This window comes from Artibeus jamaicensis, unplaced genomic scaffold (genome assembly GCF_021234435.1).
Source record: "Artibeus jamaicensis isolate MK-2021 breed Jamaican fruit bat unplaced genomic scaffold, CSHL_Jam_final contig_471, whole genome shotgun sequence".
NCBI classification, from domain to species: domain Eukaryota; kingdom Metazoa; phylum Chordata; class Mammalia; order Chiroptera; family Phyllostomidae; genus Artibeus; species Artibeus jamaicensis.
This window is the reverse complement of record NW_026521850.1, coordinates 3,967,346-3,988,541: the sequence shown is the minus strand read 5'-3', so window position 1 is coordinate 3,988,541 and position 21,196 is coordinate 3,967,346. Positions and strand designations below refer to the sequence as shown.

At 60.8% G+C, this 21,196-nt stretch overlaps 1 protein-coding gene across 1 annotated transcript in view; it reads left to right on the top strand.

Annotated features, from left to right (window-relative positions):
- LAMC3 (laminin subunit gamma 3) overlaps positions 1-21,196 on the top strand; it is a 52,377-nt gene that overhangs the window by 15,884 nt on the left and 15,297 nt on the right. The window contains exons 4-17 of the mRNA XM_037158581.2: positions 2,125-2,291; positions 4,473-4,661; positions 4,738-4,855; positions 5,261-5,359; positions 7,809-7,945; positions 10,150-10,260; positions 12,016-12,208; positions 12,343-12,452; positions 14,103-14,321; positions 15,792-15,980; positions 18,774-19,019; positions 19,741-19,894; positions 20,467-20,609; positions 21,013-21,191. Coding sequence (XP_037014476.2) covers positions 2,125-2,291; positions 4,473-4,661; positions 4,738-4,855; positions 5,261-5,359; positions 7,809-7,945; positions 10,150-10,260; positions 12,016-12,208; positions 12,343-12,452; positions 14,103-14,321; positions 15,792-15,980; positions 18,774-19,019; positions 19,741-19,894; positions 20,467-20,609; positions 21,013-21,191 — 2,254 coding nt within the window. The remainder of the gene's footprint in view (positions 1-2,124; positions 2,292-4,472; positions 4,662-4,737; positions 4,856-5,260; positions 5,360-7,808; positions 7,946-10,149; positions 10,261-12,015; positions 12,209-12,342; positions 12,453-14,102; positions 14,322-15,791; positions 15,981-18,773; positions 19,020-19,740; positions 19,895-20,466; positions 20,610-21,012; positions 21,192-21,196) is intronic.

Genomic DNA, 21,196 nt, shown 5'->3' with positions numbered 1-21,196 from the left:
TTTTTTAGAGAGAGGGGATGGGAGGGAGAAAGAGGAGAGAAACATCGATGTGAGAGAGACATTGATCACTTGCTTCTCATACACGCCCCAACCCAGGCATGTGTGTGCCCTGCCTGGGAATCGAACCGGTGACCTTTTGCTTCGTGGGACGACGCCTGACCCACTGAGCCGCACCAGTCAGGGCAATGCAGTTTATTTTTGTCCCACAAACAGAGGGGAGCTGTCGAAGGTCTGGCCAGGTAGTAACAGGGCTGGGGTTTTTGGAACGCACCAACCCCCTGACATCCACTCGGAGGAGAAGAGGAGAAACAGCCGAGTGGGAGTGCAGCGGCGGGAGAGGCAGTAGGGCAGGGAGAGGCGTGCGGTCCGAAGCTGTTGAGGACCGGAAGTCAGTTCAGCGTGGGAACGACGGCCTGTGAGGCAGGAAGCAGGGGCCCCGTAACTCGGGGACGCCCGAGTGGCGTTGGAGAGGCGGCGACGTGTAGGAAGGGACACGGGCCCGGCTGCCTGCAGTCAGCGTAGCCGCACCTTCCAGGGAAGGCTGGGGCTTGGAGTGAAGGGAAGATCGGGGCGTCTGTGAGGGCCCCTCTGTTCCCCATCCCCTGCCGCCCCCACACGTGATTCAGGTCATACCACCCGGGAGGAGGTGGTCCCCAAGGATGGCGGGTGGCTCCCCTTTGGCCTGGAGAGCATGTGAGCCCCAGCTACCGGAGCTGGACCACCCCCAGGCTGCAGCTGGGTGGGAGCAGGTGGCCCAGCCACCTGTGTCCAACAGTGGCCCACATGAATCTCCTGCCCTTGGGGTCACAGCTTCATGGAGGAGGGTGGTGTTTGCAGCCACCCCATGGGACACAGGTGGTCCCCAGTTCCAAGACTGCCCGGTGCCTACCCTACATCCACCAGAACTGCTGGAGTGTCACCTGCCTACCCCAGGCTCCCAGGCAGGCCTGGCCAGGAAGCCGCGCCCAGCGCCCTTCCTGAGCCCTCTGTCCCCAAAGCAGAGACAGCATCATGCGTGTTGGCAGTGGTCATTGATTCTTCGGGGCCCGCTTGGGGCAGAGCGTGAGACAGAGCCCATGGGAAGCCGCAGCAGGGCTCTGGAGGGCTGTCCGGGAACACGGCTCTGGAGGGCTGTCCGGGAACACGGGTCTGGAGGGCTATCTGGGAACACGGGTCTGGAGGGCTGTCCGGGAACACGGGTCTGGAGGGCTGTCCGGGAACACGGGTCTGCACAGAGCAGGAGAGAACAGGGTTCCGGCTGTGCCGCTTAGCACCCATCACTGAGCCTTTGTTTGCTCATCTGTGAAATGGGGGTAATACGTCCCTGCAGCCACGGCCGTGGGGCCCCAGCGAGATGTGAATTGATGGCTGGGTCAGGGCGGCCCACAGGAAGGCTGGGAGCCGGGAGCCAGGGCTGTCCTCAAAGTAGCTTGGCTTGGCCCCTCAGGAAGGGGGGTGGGTAGTGATGGCCCCACGGGCTCGGGCTCGGTGGACCGTGGCCCCCAGAGCACCCCTTTGTTCTGGCCCCATCCTGGCCATCCCCTGGCCTGTGTGAGTGTGGAGGAGGTGAGACCCACAGGGCTGCCCTCCAGGGAAGACTCCCTGGGGACTCCAAATGAGTTGGGGGTGGTCCTCTATAAGGAGCAGCCTCTTTCTCATTAGACACAGCCTAAGGACAAGGGCATGGGGCGCCCCCATGAGCCCCACCATGAGCTGGCCCCCCCCTCAGCCGGGGAGACAGAGGACTTCTTCCTGGTCCCTCTCAGCCCCTGGGGGGCTCCTCCTGGGCAGGGCGCACCGGCAGCTTCTCAGACTTAGCCATTACTAACTGGTGGCCCTGGGCAACCTCTCTGTGCCTCAGTTTCTCCATCCGTGAAATGGGCTAGAGCTGGCTTGTGAGGTCCAATGCAATGGGGTCACATGTCAAAAGAGCCCAGAACAGCTGAGCCAGGAGCCAGCGCTGCCAGTTCTTTACTGTTTCCCCCGGCACATAGTAGGTACGCAGTAAAGCTCCACAACTGAGCCATAGCCTTGGGTGCACCGGGACACAGGGCTTCCTGGTGATGAGCTCCTCCCCTGCCGGCACTCTCAGTCTGGACCCTCGTGCTCCGTGTCCTTTCCCAGGTGCAAGTGTCACGGACACGCCAGCGAGTGTGGCCCTGACGCGGCAGGCCAGCTGGTCTGCCGATGCCAGCACAACACCACGGGCGTGGACTGCGAGCGCTGCCTGCCCTTTTTCCAGGACCGCCCGTGGGCGCGGGGCACAGCTGAGGCCGCCAACGAGTGTCTGCGTGAGTGTCCCGCGGCTCGGGGGGCCGGGGTGCCGGCCAGGGAACAGACTCCCCAAGAGCTGGCAGTGGGGGCTGCTCCAGGGTGGGCCTGGTGTTGCTGGGACTCAGAGCCGCCCCCTGCACCCCGTGCTGCTGCAGGGCTGAGGGGGTGCTGCAGGGGGGCAGGCGGTCGGCATTGCATCCTCAGTCTTTCCCCCTGAAACAGCCCCCCGACCCCCAACCAAGTCCCTCACTATGGAGGTGTTCGAGGTGGGGGGCTGGGAAGGTCCCCAACTGTTCCTTTGTTTCAGCTGCTCCAACCACAGTTGCTAATGAAAGCCAGGCCACCCCAGGTCCTAGGGGGTGCCCGCCTGCCCACGCAGCCTGTCCCACAGCCCCCCAGCAGCCCTTTCATGTCTCAGCCCCCTGGGATGTGGCTTTGACCACACGCTGGAGGGGATGGGGCCGTCATACCTTCTCCAGGGATGCGGGGCTGTGTGCGGGGTGGGTGGGAAGACCCACCGCCTTCCTCCTGGCCTGGTGTCCCAGACCGCCCCAGCTTCCCCTGCCTCCAAGCCCTGCCCCGTCCCCCCAGATAGCCATCTGGTACGCATCAGGCTCCCGTGCACAGCGGGTGTCGCCAGGCACCAGATCCCAGCTGCTCTGCTGCTGCCCCAGCAGGCGTGACTTCGTGGCAGGCTTGGCCTCTAGGCCTCTGTCCTCTTGGGCTTGGGCCACTGGCAGCCTGTGCGTGTGGAGGGGACGGCTCGTTCCGTGGGACAGGGTGCCGTCTGCAGGAGATGCCAAGGGCCACCGCAACCCTAATGGGTTCCTGCCTCCACCAGGATGTCCTCCGGAGGCCAGGGAAGCTGAGCTGGCTGGCTCACCCGCTCCAGGCCTGGGGCCACCTCCATGGTGGGGACAGAAAAGGCCAGACTGCTTCTCTTGTCATGTCCTCACCCCCGTGGTCACATTTTTGTCCTCTCAGTCACCAGCCTGGAAGTAGGGACTTCATGCCCAACCCCTCGACACTCCCAGTGCCCAGCCCTGAGCCCTGAATTCAGCCTTGTCTATGTCCCTCGAGCCCACTGTGTCCTGCTGTCCAGCCAGCGCCCCCGTGCCCCTCCTCTGGGCTCTGAAGCTCCCTCGTCCCTGCCCCCCCCAGGCTCCTGCCCTTCTCTGCCCGCAGCTCAGGGTACTTTGTATTGTGCAAATGAGATTATATTCGCCCTGCTTAACCCACCCACAGACCCCCTTGCTCCAAGGTGAAGTCCATGGCCCGGCCTCCCCAGTCAAGCTGTGCCAACCTGACTTCATAGCCGCCCCTGCACCCCTCCCAGTCCTGCCACACTGTACAACGCCCCACCCGCTTCCCTGCCTATCACAGGGCATGCCTGTCCCCTGCACGCATGTGGCACATCTGACTTCCCCAGCTGCTCACAGCTCATCCTCTGCTCTCCCCTCCTGTCTGGGACTCTGCCCTCCCTTCCCGCCCCTCCCCTCCTTCGCTGGCCAGCTCCTTCCTGCCCACCCCTCAGATGCCACTCTAGCTGTGACTTCCTCCAGGAAGCCTTGGCTCACCCCCCCAGGACAGTGGGAGGGCCCCTCCTGTCAGCCTCCAGAGCCCTCCACCTGCAGGACTCCCGCAGGCTTTGCTGCATCTGGCCACTGCCCAGCAGCAGGCAGCGGGCGGCTGGAGTTGGGATCTCGCTGTCCCCGGTTCCCCTGCCCCCAGCTTACCACAGGAGTCCAGACAGAGCCCAGTACACAGAGGGTTTTTTTTTAGTGAATTAACGAGCAAATGAAGGGTGACTTGTATTTTCCATGCTGAGTTACCTCATGATCACTGGGGACCAGATTCACAGAATGATGGCTTAGAGGACCCACAAGAGGTGCTGGAGTGAGCCCCTCTGCCGCTCTAGAAGGTGGCCTGTGATTCACGACCAGGCCACTGCACATCCGCGATTGTCTGGGACAGTCTTGGTTTGGTTATATTTATTAGGGGTGCCCCCTCTGCTCATAAGAGTGTCCTGTTTTGGAAGATCAATGGATTGGTCTCCGTGTCCCTGATCAAACTGGGCCTAAACTCCATCCTTAACCTTCCTCAAGCTGCCTCACTCATTCAGCACAGAGGCTGATTGGCACGGACTCCACCCCTACCACGTGCCACGGCCACTGACACAGCCCCGCCCCCCGCCACAGCCTGTAACTGCAGCGGCCACTCGGAGCAGTGTGTGTTCGACCGCGAGCTCTTCCGCAGCACAGGCCACGGTGGGCGCTGCCTGCACTGCCGCGACCACACGGCTGGGCCACGCTGCCAGCACTGCCAGGAGAACTTCTATCGCTGGAGCCCGTCCACACCCTGCCAGCCCTGCGACTGCCACCCGGCAGGTGAGTGGGCCCGGCTGCCCCGGCCCCTAGCCTCGCCCCATCGCGGCCCCTGCTGCCCTGTGCCCTTCTTCCCCAGGCTCCCTGCGCCTCCAATGTGACGACTCGGGCACCTGCATCTGCAAGGCCACGGTGACTGGCTGGAAGTGTGACCGGTGCCTGCCTGGGTTCCACTCCCTCAGTGAGGGAGGCTGCAGGTGAGGGCAGCAGCGCAGTGGGTGCTGGCGGCCCAGCAGGGGTGCGTGAGGCAGGGGTTTGGACTGGACGGACGGTTGCGTAGAAAGCTGCATGGATGGGTGGGTGAGTCGGTGAGAGGGTGAGTGGAGGGGTGGAGGAATAAGTGGACGGGCGGATGGAAGGATGCACAGATGGAGGAGTGAGTGGATGCAGGAACGGATGGATGGGTGGATGGATGAGTGGGTGGGTGGGCAGATGGGTCACTCCCTTGGCAAGGCCGGAATGGTAAATCAAGCGGGGGTGGTGCAGGCTCTTGGGTCAGCTGGCCTCCTGGTCCTCTCGGGAACGGGGCGGGGTCGAGAGATTCCTTATTCCTCTCCTGGAGTTGCTCATTGGACACTTTCCCCTTGTCCTGTCTCCGGCAGACCCTGCACCTGCCATCCCGCTGGCAGCCTGGGCACCTGTAACCCCCACAGTGGGCGTTGCCCCTGCAAAGAGAACGTGGAAGGCAGCCTGTGCAACAGGTCAGTGAGCCAGTCTGACAATGGGCCTGCTGGCAGTGCCCTCAGGGCACGTGGTGGTGGGCGGGGCCTGGGCAGGGGCCTCCCAGGCTTTGCAACCCCAGCACCTGACACTGGCCTTGAGCATCACAGATCCGCCACCAGGAAGTTGTCTGAAGGGTTCTTACTCTTTGACCCATAGGTCTATGCTTTGACCCATTAGCACGGATAGTTCACAAGCCTTGAAAATACATTTTTTCTTCTAGTTCAAAATCCTGAAAAGAAGTAACTGGAAAGGATAGGAGAGATTATCTAATCCAGGGACAGCAAATGCGTGGTACTTGTTCTACAACCCTCCCATCTCCCCCCAGGGCAGACATCACTAGTGGAGCACCACCACAACCCTTCCATCTCCCCCCCAGGGCAGACATCACTAGTGGAGCACCACCACAACCCTCCCATCTCCCACCAGGGCAGCCATCATTAATGGGCACCGAAGTCTGTATCCTGAGCCCAGTGGTAACCTCAGCATCCTTCTCTATGCCCAGCTCTGAGAAGCTCCTACTAAACTGAGATTCAAGCCCACTTGCCATCCTATCATGGTACAAATGGCACATCTAAACCTCAGTGAGGCAGACGAGCTCTCCAATGTTGTCATTCTTCGTGTGTTTGGGGCCTCTGAGCTCTGGCAGCGGGGCTGGCCGGTACACGTGGGTTCCCTCCTAAGGTGCACACTGTGTCCCCAGCCTGGCTTTGTCTCTGACCTCGGAAGTCCTTTGTGGGCAGCACAGGGTCTGCCTGGGACCCCGATTCTCTGGCCCTGCACCCTGGGTCTGAAGTACCTGACATATTGTGGACCTTCTGCTCTCCGCAGTCCGTGCTGGGTCTGTACTGGCCCAGGAAGAAGCCGGTGCCAAAGTCGCGTGGCTGGCCCTGGCTTTGACTCACCACGGCCAGTCTCGGGTGCCCCACACCTTGTCCACATGTGCTTGTGGGCCCTGGGGTGGGAACTGGACTCCCTGCTTCATCTTCCTTCCAAGACCCCTCAAATGAGGGGTTGCACTTGAGCAGGTCCTCCCTCTGGGCCTCAGTCTGCCCACCTGTGAGATGGGGGGCTGAGTGAGGTAGGTTCCTCAGAACCTGTGAGGCATGGGGTCATGACCAGCTTCTTATGAATCAGATTTGTCTATCTGGGGGGCCCAGTGGAGCCCCCAAGCTGCAGAAATCTTCAGGAATCTCCAGGGCTCCTGAGGGAAAGACAGGACGAACCCGGGGTGTCTTGTGCCAGAAAACAAGGAAGTGCCTAAAACCGAAAACAGGAAGGAAAAAACAACCACGAAGACCTCAAACCAACCAACCCCGCTCAGGCTGGGGGCCTGTGTCAGGGGCCGGCCCGAACGTGAACAACAAAGTAAATAACGATAGTAGTAGGTTATAACCCAAAGAATAAAATCAATATCCACTCGTCCACACTGAAATAAATAGAGGAGTGACTAAATAAATACACGGGGACAAAGGGACAAATCTTCCTTGCAGAACAGTTCCAAGTCACAAGCGGAGGAGTGTGGAACGTATAAAATCACCGTCAGAATTTCAGAGTAGCCTCGGCGCTGCAGGGCTGCTGAAGTTAGTGGGCGGAGCTTCAGGGAGAAACAGGATAGTTCCACTGCCCCCAAATGTCTCCCTCAGAATATACCTCCGTTACTGTGGGGTTTCAGCATTGCCCACAATTCTGCATTCACCACCCCCTCCAGGAGGTGGAGCCAAATTCCACTTGACTTGCTCGCAGGCTGGATTTAGTGACTTGCTTCCAAGGACAGGAGTGTGGCAGGTGTGCAGTGGAGCAAGCTGGCAGGCAGCACCTTAACCAGGTGGTCAAGGTTAACTTGACCAGTGACGTCACATGGGGGTCGTTTACCCCGAGGTGTTGGGGCCGGGAGACCACGTCACCTCTGGTTCTTTCCTAAAACCGTTGCCCCAGCCTAGTCATGAGAAAACATCAGGTAAACCCACAGTGAGGGGCATTCGACAAATATACCGGGCCAGCACTCTTCCAAGGTGTCAAGGTCGTGAAAGACCAGGAAAGACTAAAAAGCCGTCTGGGATATCAGGGGAGATTAAGGACGAGACCTGACAGGGGACCCGACATAACGCTGTGTCCTGGCTTGAATGCCACAGCAAAAAAGACATCTGGGGGGCAAAGGGGAAATCCTAACTGAGTCCCAAGTGGAGTGAGTGACGTGAACCAACGATGCGAACTTCTTAGCCGTGACCCATGTCCGTGGTGGCGTCAGGTGTTAGCGCCAGGGGGAGCTGAGTGACGAAGCCGTGCGACTCTGTGTACTAGCTTTGCAACTCTTCGGTAAACCTGGGAAAATTCTTCTTTTACGTTTTCCCAGTGACTCTGGACTCGGGATCCCCTGAACCTAGCAAATTCATGTGGCCCTGTGGGCGTGTCCTGCTCCCATTTCAGATGCCGTCCAGGGACCTTCAACCTGCAGCCCCACAACCCTGTCGGCTGCAGCAGCTGCTTCTGCCATGGCCACTCCCAGGTGTGTGCGGCCGCAGCCGGGTTCCAGGAGCATCGCATCCTCTCCGACTTCCGCCGAGGTAAGAAGAGGCCCCGCAGCCACCCTCGAGGGGTCACTCCCAGCCCAGGTGGGGCAGCCATCCTGCTGAGGGGGATTCTACAGTGCTGGGGGTCGGGGAGGAAAAGAGGGGCAGCCCCCCCTCCCCGCCCGGGCCCACAGGGCCAGCCTTGCAACACGGGCTGGATACAGGGTTAGCCTTTGGATCCTGGGGGGGGAATTTCACACCACTCGAGGGCCCGATTGTCCTCCCTTTGTGAGTCCTAGTGCCGAGGATCTAGGCTCCATCTCCTGGCCAGCATTTATTGAGCGCCTGCTGTGCCAGGGGCACTGTGCTCTTTACGTTCAGGGGACCGCACGCAGTCCCTGACCCAGTAGGTGCTCTCATTCCCACTTTATAGACGAGGCGCCAGAGGCTCAGGAAAGGTCAGCCGCACAATTTAGTTGTTGGCAACAGGGTTTGTCAATGTCTGAGTTTGCTCTTAATTGCTGCGCAGGTTTTCTCTCTGAGTCCCGGGTCCGGGGTCCAGGGATGCTGTAGTCCCCAGGTGCCCAATTCCAGGTGGCATGGGTGCATCTTTGAGTAGGGAAGTGGTGGAGGTCTGAATTCTACATTAAACCACAGCTGTGCGGACCCCACAGCCCCTCTCCCCCCACAAAGTGTTTCCCAGGGAAGTGTCAGCCATGGGAAGAAACTCCCGACCTGGCTCCGGGGCGCCCAGAGGTGGGGGCAGTGCGCCCTCTGCTGGACACAGCGCAGAAGGCAGGACAGAGAGAGGCTTAGCGTGGGGACCGGGTTGTGGTTCACCTGGCGCAGGAGCCCAGGGTGTTAGCGTCCGACGGGACTCCTTTTCCGGACCGGAAGGGCGCCAGCGTTGTCTGTCCTCACTGCGAGCGAGGCCCTGGGTTCATCTCGTTATCTCACACTCAGCTGGGACAGGAGTTCTCCCTCTGGTTTGGTGAAAGTTACCGATGTGGGTTGTTTACGTGGGTGTGTTCTGCATTAGGAATTAGAACAGTAATTTGGAAAGAGCTCTGTGTTAAAAAACAATTATAGTAAATGTATAATAAAAAATAACATCCACCTATGGGAAGGGACTTTCTAGAAGACAAAAAATTCTGCCAGAAGTACGCTACCCAGCCTACAGTGTGGCGCATCTCCTTAAGGTCTGACTTAATAGAGGTCGGCTACCCCTCACCGAGGCCTCTGCTGTCTTGTCTGCTGGGATATCACACGTCTTGTAGCTCTTGGCAAATCCCACTTTGCTTGTGTGAAAGAGAGAGAATGAAAAATGCAAATAACACCTTTGCATTACTAAGAACAGCTCGACCTCATAGACCCCCTCAAAGAGTCTCAGGGATCCACCCCGGGTATTCAGACAAACGTTGAGAATTGCTACTAGGACCATAATTATTTCATCATCCCCCATCTGCAGGTGAGGAACCGGCTTCAGAGAGGTTAAGTAATTTGCCTGGGGTCACACAGCAAGGGAGGGGCAGGCCCTAGTCTGGCACTGAAGAGCCCCGATGTCCTGTTTCTGACCTATTTCCCTTCCTCCCTCCTCCTTCATCCCTAGAGTGCCCCAGGTGTCAGGCCTCCCGCCCATCCCCCCACCCCTTTGCGGTCACTTGCTCTGTGCCAGACTCTGCCATCAGCAGAGCGAGTGTGGCCTGAACAGGGACCAGGCACCAGAAGGCCAGGGTTCCCATCCTGGCTCGACCACTGTCTGACCAGGTAGCCTCCCTGGGTGCAGTGGAGCTGATGACATGTCCTTTGAAGGGCAGGGGTGGTGAGCTCAGCGGAGAGGAAGTTCTCTGAAGTCCAGCGTCGTTAGAAACAGCTCTGAGATCCCAGCGCCCCATTTGGGGTCTCCAGGCTGTGTCTTCACATTGTGCCCAATGCCCGCTGAGGGGCACCACAGCCCAGAGGCCTCTGAGCTGTGAAGGTTCTCCTGGGGCTACCTCCCACCTGAGCCCCCCCGCCCTGGCTCTGGGTTGGGCATGTGAGCTGGGCAGCTGTGCCCTGGGGACCTGGCTCTGGGCACCGGCCAGCTCTCATCCCCACTTGCCTCTCTCTAGGGCTGTCTCTCCCCTCCCTGGCCCCCATTGTTTCAGTCCTCTGGGCACTACCCTTGGGTCCCAGGGAAAGGTGTGAAGTTGGAGGGGACAGAGGCCACCGTCCGGATCTCCCAGGGACCTGTGTGTGTGTGTGTGTTTGTGGTCCAGGAGCAAGTGGCTGGCGGGCCAGCAGCATGGGGGACCCAGAGCATCCTGCACAGTGGAGCCCAAGGGGGCTCCTCCTGGACCCAGAAGGCGAGGTGGAGCTCACAGCACCAGGTACATCCAGCCCCAGGGAGGACTGACCACCCCCTGCATGCTTCCTCTCGCCGCTCTGACAAATGGCCACCCCCACTGGTGGCCGTAAACAACACCTGGTTATCCCACCTGGTTTGGAGATCAGAGTCTGAAACGGGCCTCAGGGCAGAGCCGCGCTCCCCAGAGGCTCCAGGGAAGAACCTGGTCCCCAGCCTTTCCCTGCTTTTCTGGATGCCATTTCACCCCTCGGCCCCTGACCCCTGCCTCCGGCCTCAGAGCCGGTCCAGCTTTCTCGTGTTTCATCACTGATACCAGCCCCTCTGCCTCCCTCCTCCTTTTAAGGACCGTGTGTCTGTGTGGGGCCCAGCTGCATAATCTGTATTTACGTCTTTAAGGTCCTGGTTTCCACTTCCAACTTTAATGGCCCCTGCCATGCGACACAACATAGTTCGAAGGGCCAGGGGCTAGGACATGAGACACCCTTGGGGGTCATTTTTCTGCTGACCACATGCCCTGTGGTGTCCTGGGGCCCCCTGCTTCCTGCTCACTGCGCTGCCACCCGGGGCTCGTTCGGGCCACGGTCGTACCCCAGACAATCCCTGTGCACCTCCCATCAGCCCCTCACCCTACCAGGCACTGCGCCCCATGCCCAGGACTGTGGGATTCCTGCAGAAGCAAGTTCCGGATTGTTCTGAACCACACCCCCATTGATTAGGGCCACTTTGGTATCCCAGAAAGGAGGAGTCCTAGGGCCAGCAGTCTGGAGTCCATTCTTAGCTCTCCTGTGGCCAGATTCGGGGTCCACCGGCTCCCAGACCCAGTCCTGGCCGTTCCGTCCCTCCCCAAGAGCACCAGAGCCTGCGGATGGACATCTGAGGAGCTGTGTGGATGCAGCCCGTGTGGGCCCTGCTACCAGAGAGCAAAGGACATGGGTCCTCGGGCTGCCTCGTGGGGCAGGCGCTCCGAGCTCAGCGACCCACAAGCAGAAAACACGCTCCATTCCCTGGCTGCCTTGTCGCCACACTTAAGAAAAAGAGGTTCGCCACTCAGAAAGAGTCTGCCGGCTCTGCACTGGGGCCGGGGACACGCCGTGGGCAAGGCCAGTGGACGGACTCGCGGCTTTTATTCACGCAGTCTAGCAGCCGCTACACCTGCAGTCTTCAGGAGTCCCAAAGGACAGCGCGGAAGAGGAGCCTTGGCCCCTGTCCTTGCGCGTCATGACTTCCATCCTCAGCTCATCCGCAGAACTAGCCGAGGAGGAAAGGTGGTGACCGGGCTCCAGTCCCTGGCATTTCTCAGCGCCACTGCCTCCTGTCTGCTGGAAACCCAGTCCGACTCTGACTCTCAGGGAGAGCACGGCCGCTGGGGGCCCTCAGCCCCCCTGCTCAGTCCCTCAGTGGCTGGCTGCCCACGTCCTCGAGTTGCATCTCTCTGTGCTCTGACATGCACGGTCCACCTGGGCTCTGCCTGTGAGCGGGTGGCCAGGTGCCTCCGCCCCGGGGACAGTGTCCCCTCTGCTCCCACACGGACTCCGGTGTCCTGTTGGACCGGGCCGCATCCGTAGGAGCCAAGTTTAGACCTAGAAGCATGAAGAGTGTTGAGACAGCGACTGCAGGGTTGGGGGGGCCACCCTGAGCACAGGCTGTGCCGAGACCCCTGGGTTCCCACTTGCCGTCCTTTTCCCCGTTTGGATGTTTCACCGCCAGTGAGATCAGCATAGATGATTAAAATCAGGCTAATGAAGTGCAGACTGTCACGGCCTTCTCTTGTCTTCAGAGGCGTTCCTGGGGGACCAGCGGTTCAGCTATGGGCAGCCCCTCACACTGACCTTCCGGGTCCCCCCTGGGGGCTCCCTGCCACCCGTGCAGCTGAGGCTGGAAGGAGCGGGCCTGGCCCTGAGTCTGCGCCATTCCAGCCCATCAGGCCCCCAGGATGCTGGGCGACCCCGGGAGGCACAGCTCGAGTTCCGGTGAGTGTCCTGCTCTGTCCTGAGAGGTGGGGCCGGGTGGTCGGGGGTCCCTGTGGCCCAGGCCTGCTGGGATTTCCCCAAGATCTGCCCCTGCCCCCGCCTCGGGTTCCAGTCTGACTCCCACCCTCTGCCAGGCTGCAGGAGACCTCCGAGGACGTGGAGCCCCCGCTACTCCCTTTCCACTTCCAGCGGCTGCTCGCCAACCTGACCGCTCTGCGCATCCGGACCAGCCCAAGCCCCTCTGGTAAGTGGCGATAAGGGTGCCCCCCAGAAGCGGCTGGGCCTGGGCTTCTCTGTTGAGTCCTCATAGCAGATGGTCATTGTCCCCACTGCACCATGAAGAACTCTGAGGTCAGGACACTTGCCCAAGGCCACATGACCAGTGGGGCAGCGGACGATGCCGAGGACAGAGGCAGGGGCGGGACAGGTAGCGGCCTGAGGATGGGCAGCTGCAAGGGATGTTAGCGTGGTCAGTGAAGCAGCCCCCACCTCTGCCATCACATGGTAGCAGAGTCACTGCTGGGAGGAGCCCATTGTTGTGACAGAAACGCCCCCAGATTTGCTTCTAGGGGCTGATTGGCTCCTTGGGAGAACCTCTGGCTCAGATGGCCAACTTCCCTGCGGCCTCTTCAAGTCCAAGGCTTGGGGAGCATCACCCAGCCTGTTCTGCCTCCTCTTTGCGGCCGTGCTTGAATTGCCTGCACTTTCACTGCCCCCCAAGCCTCCCTGCTCCCCAGGTCCCTCCCAGGCCCTCTAGCTGAGGCTGTTGGCAGGAATGCCATTCTCATCCTTTCCAGCAGCTTCCAGCACTTCCCCGTCTTTCACTCAGCCTCCCGTAACGGGGGGTTGCAGGGCACGCCCTGGTGTCGGCCTGAGCTGGGGGCCGGAGGCGAACCGGAGAGGCAGGGCACGGACTGAGCCTCTGCCTCCCCCACCCCAAACTTCCCCTCCTGCTGACGATGTTCCAGGCACATCTCTGCAGACCTCCCCGCACGAGGGACTTACAGCTCTGTTTTTTAGTTAGACAAATGTCACGCAGCACAGTATCCTGCTGAGTACTGTTTTGGGCTCACACTGTATCTCGGAGGCGGATATGTATCATCGCACGTGGAAAAGCCTGGGTGTCCGTGTGCACCCTGGACCGTTCACTCCACGATCTGGATGGTCCGAGGGGTTTTGGCCCGTTCCCCGTTCGTGGACAAGGAGTGGTGTCTGGTTTCCAACCAGTGCCCACGGGGCCGCAGGGCCAGGCAAGGGCTTCGAGTCCAGGGCCCTGGGTCCTCGCACAGTGTGTCCTCAGGACGGATCCCCCGAGGCGAACCGTCCGGTCCAAGCATGCACATTTTAAATGCCGCTGCCGAACTTCTGCCCGAAAGGCTGTGCCCCCCCAAGCCTCGGTGATCAGTGCCCTGTACTCTCCACCCGCCGTGGGGCGCTCCTGGGTTCGTGGTCGCCGTTTTGCCTGCAGTTTTGAGTTGTTTTCTCTAAGAAGTTTGGTCTGGTGGGGGCTGCTCCAGTGCTAGAAGCAGAATCCCGAGTCCTGTCCCTGTGCGGAGTTCCCCACGGCCCGCTCTCCCCTGGGTTGCGTTTTAAGGTGCTCACCATCCGAGGGTGGTGAACGGAATGGTCTGTTCAGGTGCACACACCTTTCAAACCCCTGAGCATGGACGCCCTTCTGGAACATCTCCAGCCGTGTCTGCTTCTCATCCTGAAAATCGCCTCATTTTCCTTTGCTCTTGATTTGACTGTTTTTCTAGAAGTGGTGACTGACCCACGGGCTGCCTCTGACCACGTGGGCCAGTAACCCCTAGCCCATCCCGGGTGGGAACGGAAGGGTTTGGGGGAGAGCCGTGTGCGCGCCTCTCTTCCTCTCGCTCTCTCTCCTCACTCCCAGACCAAGTGCTCCTGACCCAGGTCCAGCTCACGTCAGCCCAGCGGGGGCTGTCCCCGCCAGCCAGCTGGGTGGAGACTTGCTCATGCCCCAAGGGGTACGTGGGCCAGTTCTGTGAATCCTGTGCTCCAGGATACAAGAGGGAGACCCCTCTGGGGGGTCCCTACGCCAACTGCATCCCCTGCAGCTGTAATCAGCACGGCACCTGTGACCCTAACACAGGTGAGTCAGTCTCCCAGCACCCCATCATGAGGGCACTTGGCTACACCCAGAACAGGCCAGCTGGGGGCGTGGGCCAGCAATCACCAAAAACAATACTGATTACATACTAATTAGATGTCGTTATCCACGGCATCATTGAATCCCGCCCAAATCGTTACTGATGCACCTTCCAGGTGAGGGCTCGAAAGTGCAGGGTGGCCCCACGGCCAGTAGATGGCACAGCTGCTCCTCCCACAAGTTGGGCTTCTGCTGGTCATCCCCACCGACTGGAGCAAACCCCAAAAAGCCTTCCCGAGGTCATGGGTGGGCGGGAGGTGCCCTCGGGGCTGCACTGCTGCTCTCCTGGGGCAGGTGGGGCCTCTGAGAGGGGAGGTGCCTGCTTGGCTCGCCTCAGGCTTCATGCAGAGCCGGCAAAGGACAGTGGCCTGGGAACTGACGGCTGACAGGGCAACATGAGATGAGAAGATGCAGCGTGAGGGGCTGTGTGCCCGTGGCAGACATCACCAGTCGAGCCCAGATGGGCCTTGTAATCCCTCCGGGCAATGCTCCAGGCAGCCCCGAGATGGGGCCCATTTGTCATCCTCCGGAGCCCCTGGCTATGCGTCAACTTCCCACTCAGCAAGTCCTCCTCTGTCCAGGGGGCCCTAGATGGAGGGAGGAGCAGTGAGCGTGTGGGTGCTGGGCCAAGGGGGGGGATGGCAGGCAGCCGGGCCAGTGCGACGGTGCCCCTGGGCTGCCACCCCTGCCCTGCTGTCCTGCCCCCACACAGGAGCCCCCCACCCCCACCTGGTTCCCTCTCTGTCCCCTGTTCACCTCGGTCCCAGCTTCTGCAGAGGGCAGTCTTGCCAACTAGGCTCCTCACCCCGTTCCTGGCCACGGGCCTCCCATCCCCACTGTCCCCTGCTCTGAGCGGAGTCCAGCAGGTGCGGGGCTGGAGAAGGAGGTTCACAGAATCCCCCCTCCCTAGGGAGCCTCTGAGCCCCATAAACGGAGCCTCACGTCAGAACCAGAGCCCTGGGTCTATGTCACTGTCCCTTTGGGGCCCAAGCCATTAGGACTCGGAGGAAGAAGACTTCCAGGGAGCGTGAGCGGCGCCCTCTGTTGGTGTGGTTGTGGGTTTTGGAATAGAAGATAAGGTCAATGACAATAATAATAGTTCAGGGTGGAGGGACATGGAGGGCCCTGGGCTGCATGGCCTTGTTGCAGCCCAAGGAAGCCTTTGAGGCCAGACGGAGCCCACTTGAACTTGTGGTGCCTGTTCTGCAGGTGGGGCGCTGAGGCGAGGGGCATCAGTTTGTCCAGGTTCACACCGTGGACGCGAACCCGCGGTGGGTGTTTCATCCCTGGAACATGCTGCTTCCACCTTGGAGGGGCTCCCAACCTTGCTGTGGGTTCACTGGGAGCCCAGCACTGTCTCCGGAGTGATCGAGGCTCAGGCCACGGTAAACAGGTGCTTGTCTCACCCCTTAGGGATCTGCCTATGCGGCCACCACACCGAGGGCCCGTCCTGTGAGCACTGCTTGCCAGGTTTCTACGGCAACCCCTTTGCAGGCCACGCCGATGACTGCCAGCCTTGTCCGTGCCCTGGACAGTCGTCCTGCGCGACCGTCCCAGGCAGCGGGGAGGTGGTGTGCACCCACTGCCCCTTGGGCCAGAGAGGTGAGTGGCTTGTGCCCGGTGTCCCTGCCTCTGCCTGGGCTCCAGGAGTGGGGTCCTGGGTGTGGAGTGTGGCAGAGGAGGGAGGGCCAGCTTGGGGGTGACGGGTCTGTCCTCTGGGGTCCCTGAGTCCCACAGTCCCAGAGCCAGGGCCCCGGGCTGCTGTGAGCTCCTGGCAGACCCTGGGCCATTGAGCATATCAGGCAAGATTTTGAAAATCCACCGGTCTGGGCCCTGGCCCCACGGAGCCTGGCTTAGGAGCTCGGGGTGGAGCTCAGGAGCCTGGGTCTGTACTTGCCCTGGCCGAGGCGTTGAGGCAGGAAACTGGTCAAACCGCCAGCGTTCAGACATCAGCAGGCAGTGTGTGAAGCAGAAGCCCCCGCCCCCAGGCCTCTCCCGTTCCTCATTCCCACTCCAGGACTCAGGCCCATCCTAGACATTGGGGTTTTTTTAAAGGATTTTATTAAGATATGATTCGCCCATTTAAAGTGTATAATTCATTAGTTTTTTTGTATATTCTGTTATTAATTTTTGTAGTGATGGCAAAACATGTAAAATTTGCCAGTTTAACCATTTTTAGCTGTGCAGTTTGGTGGCATTAGGTGCCTTCACACGGCTGTGCGACCATCTGTCCACCCACTGGCGCTCTGTGCCCCCTGAACACTGGGTCCCCGGTGCGCCTCCCTGCGCCTCGGGCACCCGCCCTCCTCCTTTCTGTCTCTGTGAGTTTGACTATTCCAAGTGCTTCATACAAGTGAAGTCATGCAGTGTTTGACTTTGTGGCCGGCTCAGCGCACTTGGCGTGGTGGTTCCAGGGGCCCCAGGTGCCTGGGTCCGAGTCTGGTGCACGTGCTGTGTCCGGGCAGCCCACCGGTCCTGTCGAACGTGGCCACTCCAACAGCAGCAGGGCTGCGGGGAGGCCCCGGGCCAGGCACTGCGAGAACTGACGGAGTGAGCTCCCACCTCAGGACCCTGCACCCCCCTTGCCACCACCCTGCCTTCCCTTTCCACAACCGTCCCCATGCGTCCTGACCCCCTGACTGTGGCTTCCTGTGGTCCGCAGACACGAGGGGAGCTCAGCCCCTTCGATGAGGCCGTGGACAGGTAGCAAAGCTCAGACGACCCAGGCTGAGATACACCTGACGGAGGATTTGGGGGGAGCAGGGTGACCACCCTGGGAGGGGTGCCCAGGTGGACATTAGGTCTGAGGCCCCGTGCCAGCCTCTGTCTTTGTCACACCAGCATCCTTGGGTGCTGGCGAGAGCCCAGCACGCAAAGAGCTCACCTGGGCAGTCTGAGTCGGGACTGACCAGGGTCAAGTTCTGACCTCCGCCCGCCCTCCTGCCCACCACGCGGCTCCCCGGCAGCCCCTTCTGGGACTGCGGTGCTGCCTCTGGCCCTGGGAGTGGTCCTCAGCTGGTCCCAAGTGAGGGGCTGGTGAACGGTGGCCTCAGTCTTCGTCTCCGCTTCCGTCCCCCTCCTGCCCGCCTGGCTCCGTGTGGGTCTCAGAGCCGCGGAGTCGGGCCCTGGCCTCCACCCACCCTGAGCTCCGTCCAGGCTCTGCTCGGCCCGTTTTTCTAGCCTCTTCTCTTTTCTTTCTTTCTGTTCCTCCTTTCCATTGTCAAGGCTGCCTGCCTTTAGTAGCCTTGACTTGATCTCAACTGAGCGATGAGCTTTGGGGACATGGGACCCACGGCTCCCTTTGGCAATGACAGTCAGTGGCTGTTAGTTAAATTGAAAAATGGGTGATACGCATCATAACCATTGAAATCGCCTGGAAGAGTGTAAAGAGGAGCACAGTGTGTCTGCGAGCAAGGAGCCAGTGTGCCGGTCCCCCCACCGCCCCCAGGGGACAGAGGGAGCTGTCGAGGTCTGTGGGTCACCCTGTTTCTCGCAGACATTCATGAAATAGGTGTGTTTCCCAAGAACAGGCTGGCACTGCATGAAGCACATGGTACACGTATGTTCTTTCACGTCTCATCTGTGCCCAGAACGGACCTCCCAGGTCGTGACCCCCCGAAAGTCCCCCAATGCACTGCCTTTTCTGAGACTCACGGTGACCCCGAGGGCAGGGGGATGAGGCAGCAAGTGTTTATTTCAGAAAAAAACAGCCCAAAGGGAGTTCAGGGACCGTGAGAAGCAGAACAGGTAAAGGACCGGGAACTGCAAATGAGGAAGCAGCTAAGGGGGCAGCTGGGGGAAGCAAGGAGGAGGAGGAGGGTGCGGTGACCTTGAAGATGGTGCGGAGAGTGATGGTCAAGGTAATGATGAAGAAGATGATGAAGGTAACGATCCAGAGGATGATGATGGGTGATGATGAGGACAAAGGTAATGGTGGGGTGATAATGGTGACAGTAAAGCGATTGTCAAGATGACAAAGATGATGCTGAGGAAGGAGGTGCTGATCGAGACAATGATGAAGTCCATGGACGAAGATGATGATCAGGGTGCTGATGAAGAGGATGGTGACGATGACGTGGGTGAGGAGGCAGAGGTGGTGGCAGCCACCGCGGGCGAGCATTTAGCACGCGGCAGGCGCTGGGCTGGGTGCTCTGCACAAAGGGTCTCGCCAGTGCCTCTCAGCCGTCCTGGCCCACCGTGCAGACGAGGAGCCGGAGTTCAGAGAGGCTCAGGGACTCGCCGGGACCCCAGAGCCAGAGACAGGCGAGCTGGCCCCGCCCCAGGCCCACGCTCTGCTCCGCAAGGACACCAGGGGCGCTGGCTTTGGGTCCCACTCTCCCGACCCCCTGGGGCCCCCTGCCAGCTCCTCCGAGTGGCGTCTCCACCTTTCCCTAGGGCGGCGCTGCGAGATCTGTGATGACGGCTTCTTTGGGGACCCACTGGGGCTCTCTGGGGACCCCCAGCCCTGCCGGCGGTGCCAGTGCAGCGGGAACGTGGACCCCAACGCCGTGGGCAACTGCGACCCCCTGTCTGGCCACTGCCTGCGCTGCCTGCACAACACGACAGGCGCCCACTGCGAGCGCTGCCGGCGGGGCTTCTACGGCAGCGCCCTGGCCCCACGTGCCAGGGACAAGTGCGCAGGTGAGTGCGCCGGGCTCCGCTGGGCTGGGAGGGGCTTGGGCAGCTTCCTCGCCTTCTCTGTTTCTTGTCCAGGACCGGTGAGGGTTTGCCTTCCTCCGAGGCCTCCCCCAGCCGTGGTGTTTTTTCCTGTCTTGATAATTAGCGCTCAACCCAGGCTCCACAGTTAGCACAAACAACCGTCCCAATGGCCTGGGGCACTTGTCCCATTCCTCCTGCCCCCAGGCTTCCAGGCAGGCTGTGGCCCCCACCCCTGGCTGAGGCATTCTTCCACCCCTCCTCCGCCCCTGGGTACCACTCAGCCCAGTGCCCCCTCTCAGAGGGCCACGCTGCACTCAGCCCGTGGAAGCCTCTGGAAGTGCTGCAGGGAGGAGTTCAGCGTTCGCCCCACACTTGCTACCGAGCCCTTTCTCCACGAAGCACCTGCCAGCACCTGCTGGCCTCTTGTTTACAGGCCCAGGAGGGCAGGGTCGATATCCCAAAACAGTGGACCCAGGCACTTGTCCGCCTGTGACCCCGACGGCATCTCTGGCCCTCTCTCCAGCTGCAGGGCCTCGGGCTGTCTCTCCAAGGATGTAGCAAATGCCCGAGATGCCAGCCAGGTCCTAGAGCCTTTTGTCAGAAACAGTCTGGAACTCCGAGCTGGCTGTGTGTCCCCTCTGTGGGCTGCCCTTCTCTGCTCGAACAGACGGTTTCCAAGCCCCTGTCCTGTGTCCACCCCCAGCCTGCAGCTGCAACCCAGGGGGCTCAGTCAGGGAGCAGAGACCCTGCGACCCAGTGACCGGCCAGTGCTCCTGCCTGCCTCACGTGACTGGACGGGACTGCAGCCGCTGCAGCCCAGGCTTCTACGACCTCCAGCCTGGGAAGGGCTGCAGGAGGTGGGTAGGGCGAGGCCACGGGTGCCCTAGGGGAGGGGCCGGTTGGCAGGGGCCGGTGTGGCCTCCAATTCCCTTCTCGGTGCTGCCGCTGCTGCTCAGCGACGTTTTGGCCTCAGCAGTGCCTTACACAGGGTGTGCGGGGCACAGCAGACTCCAGGGAAATGCCCGGTGAGGCAGACAGACTTCTTCCTCGAGTGACTTCTCAGAGCCCTTAATGTGCTGATTGCATTGTGATGCTCCTATTCGGGGTACGGTCTCCAAGATGTGTATGTCCCCATAGCCACTTTTTGGGGGGGAGTATTTTCTTTCTTTTTTTAAAAATTTTATTTAGTTATTTTTCAAGTACAGTTTTTTGTCTATTTTTCCCATCCCAGCCTCCCCCCTTGCGGGAGTATTTTCTAAGACTGCTTCCCAGGGCACAGCTTGGGGGAGCTGTTGGACACAGCCCCGGTGGCCATGGGCCCTGTGGGTAGAGGACATGACCTGAGGCCCCTCGCCAGCTGCAGTGGCGGGGCGGCTGGGCTGGGAGCAGCCTGGGGCTCACTCAGACCCACGCCCTTCCCTTGTCACAGCTGCGAGTGCCACCCGCTGGGCTCCCAGGAGAACCGGTGCCACCCCAAGACTGGGCAGTGCCCCTGCCGCCCCGGCGTCCAGGGCCGGGCCTGCGACAGATGCCAGCTGGGTTTCTTTGGCTTTTCCGTCAAGGGCTGCCGGGGTAAGGAAGCAAGGGCCTCCCTGGCCTCCCGGGGGGGCGTGGCTTGAGGGTGCTGGCAAAGAAGACCAATGGAGAAGGGAGAGAAAGGCCAGCCGCCACCGGTGGGTCCGGGGACTGTGCCCCTGGCCCGTGTATCGCCGCCCCTTGGCCTCGGGTTCCTCGTGCTCACAGTTAAGATTGGGTGGTGGTCCCTTAGAACCTGGGCACTCTGAAATAAGTCAGCGACTCTGGCATCACCTCTGACCCCCGAATCAGTCTCCTGGGAAGGACTCAGAATGTAATTGAGCTGCCCAGGGGCATCTGGGGCAGCCAGGTGTGAGGCTGCAGGAGTACCTGGGGTTCTGGTGTTGGGTGGGGGGCCATCGGGGCACCCGCACCATCTGCCCTGCCCACCCCTCCCCAGCCTGCAGGTGCTCCTCCCTGGGCTCCGCCTCGGCCCAGTGCCACGAGAACAGCACGTGTGTGTGCAAGCCCGGCTTCGTGGGCTACAAGTGTGACCGCTGCCAGGACAACTTCTTCCTCACGGCCGGCGGTGCGCAGTGCCAAGAGTGCCCGTCCTGCTACAGCCTGGTGAAGGAGGAGGTGAG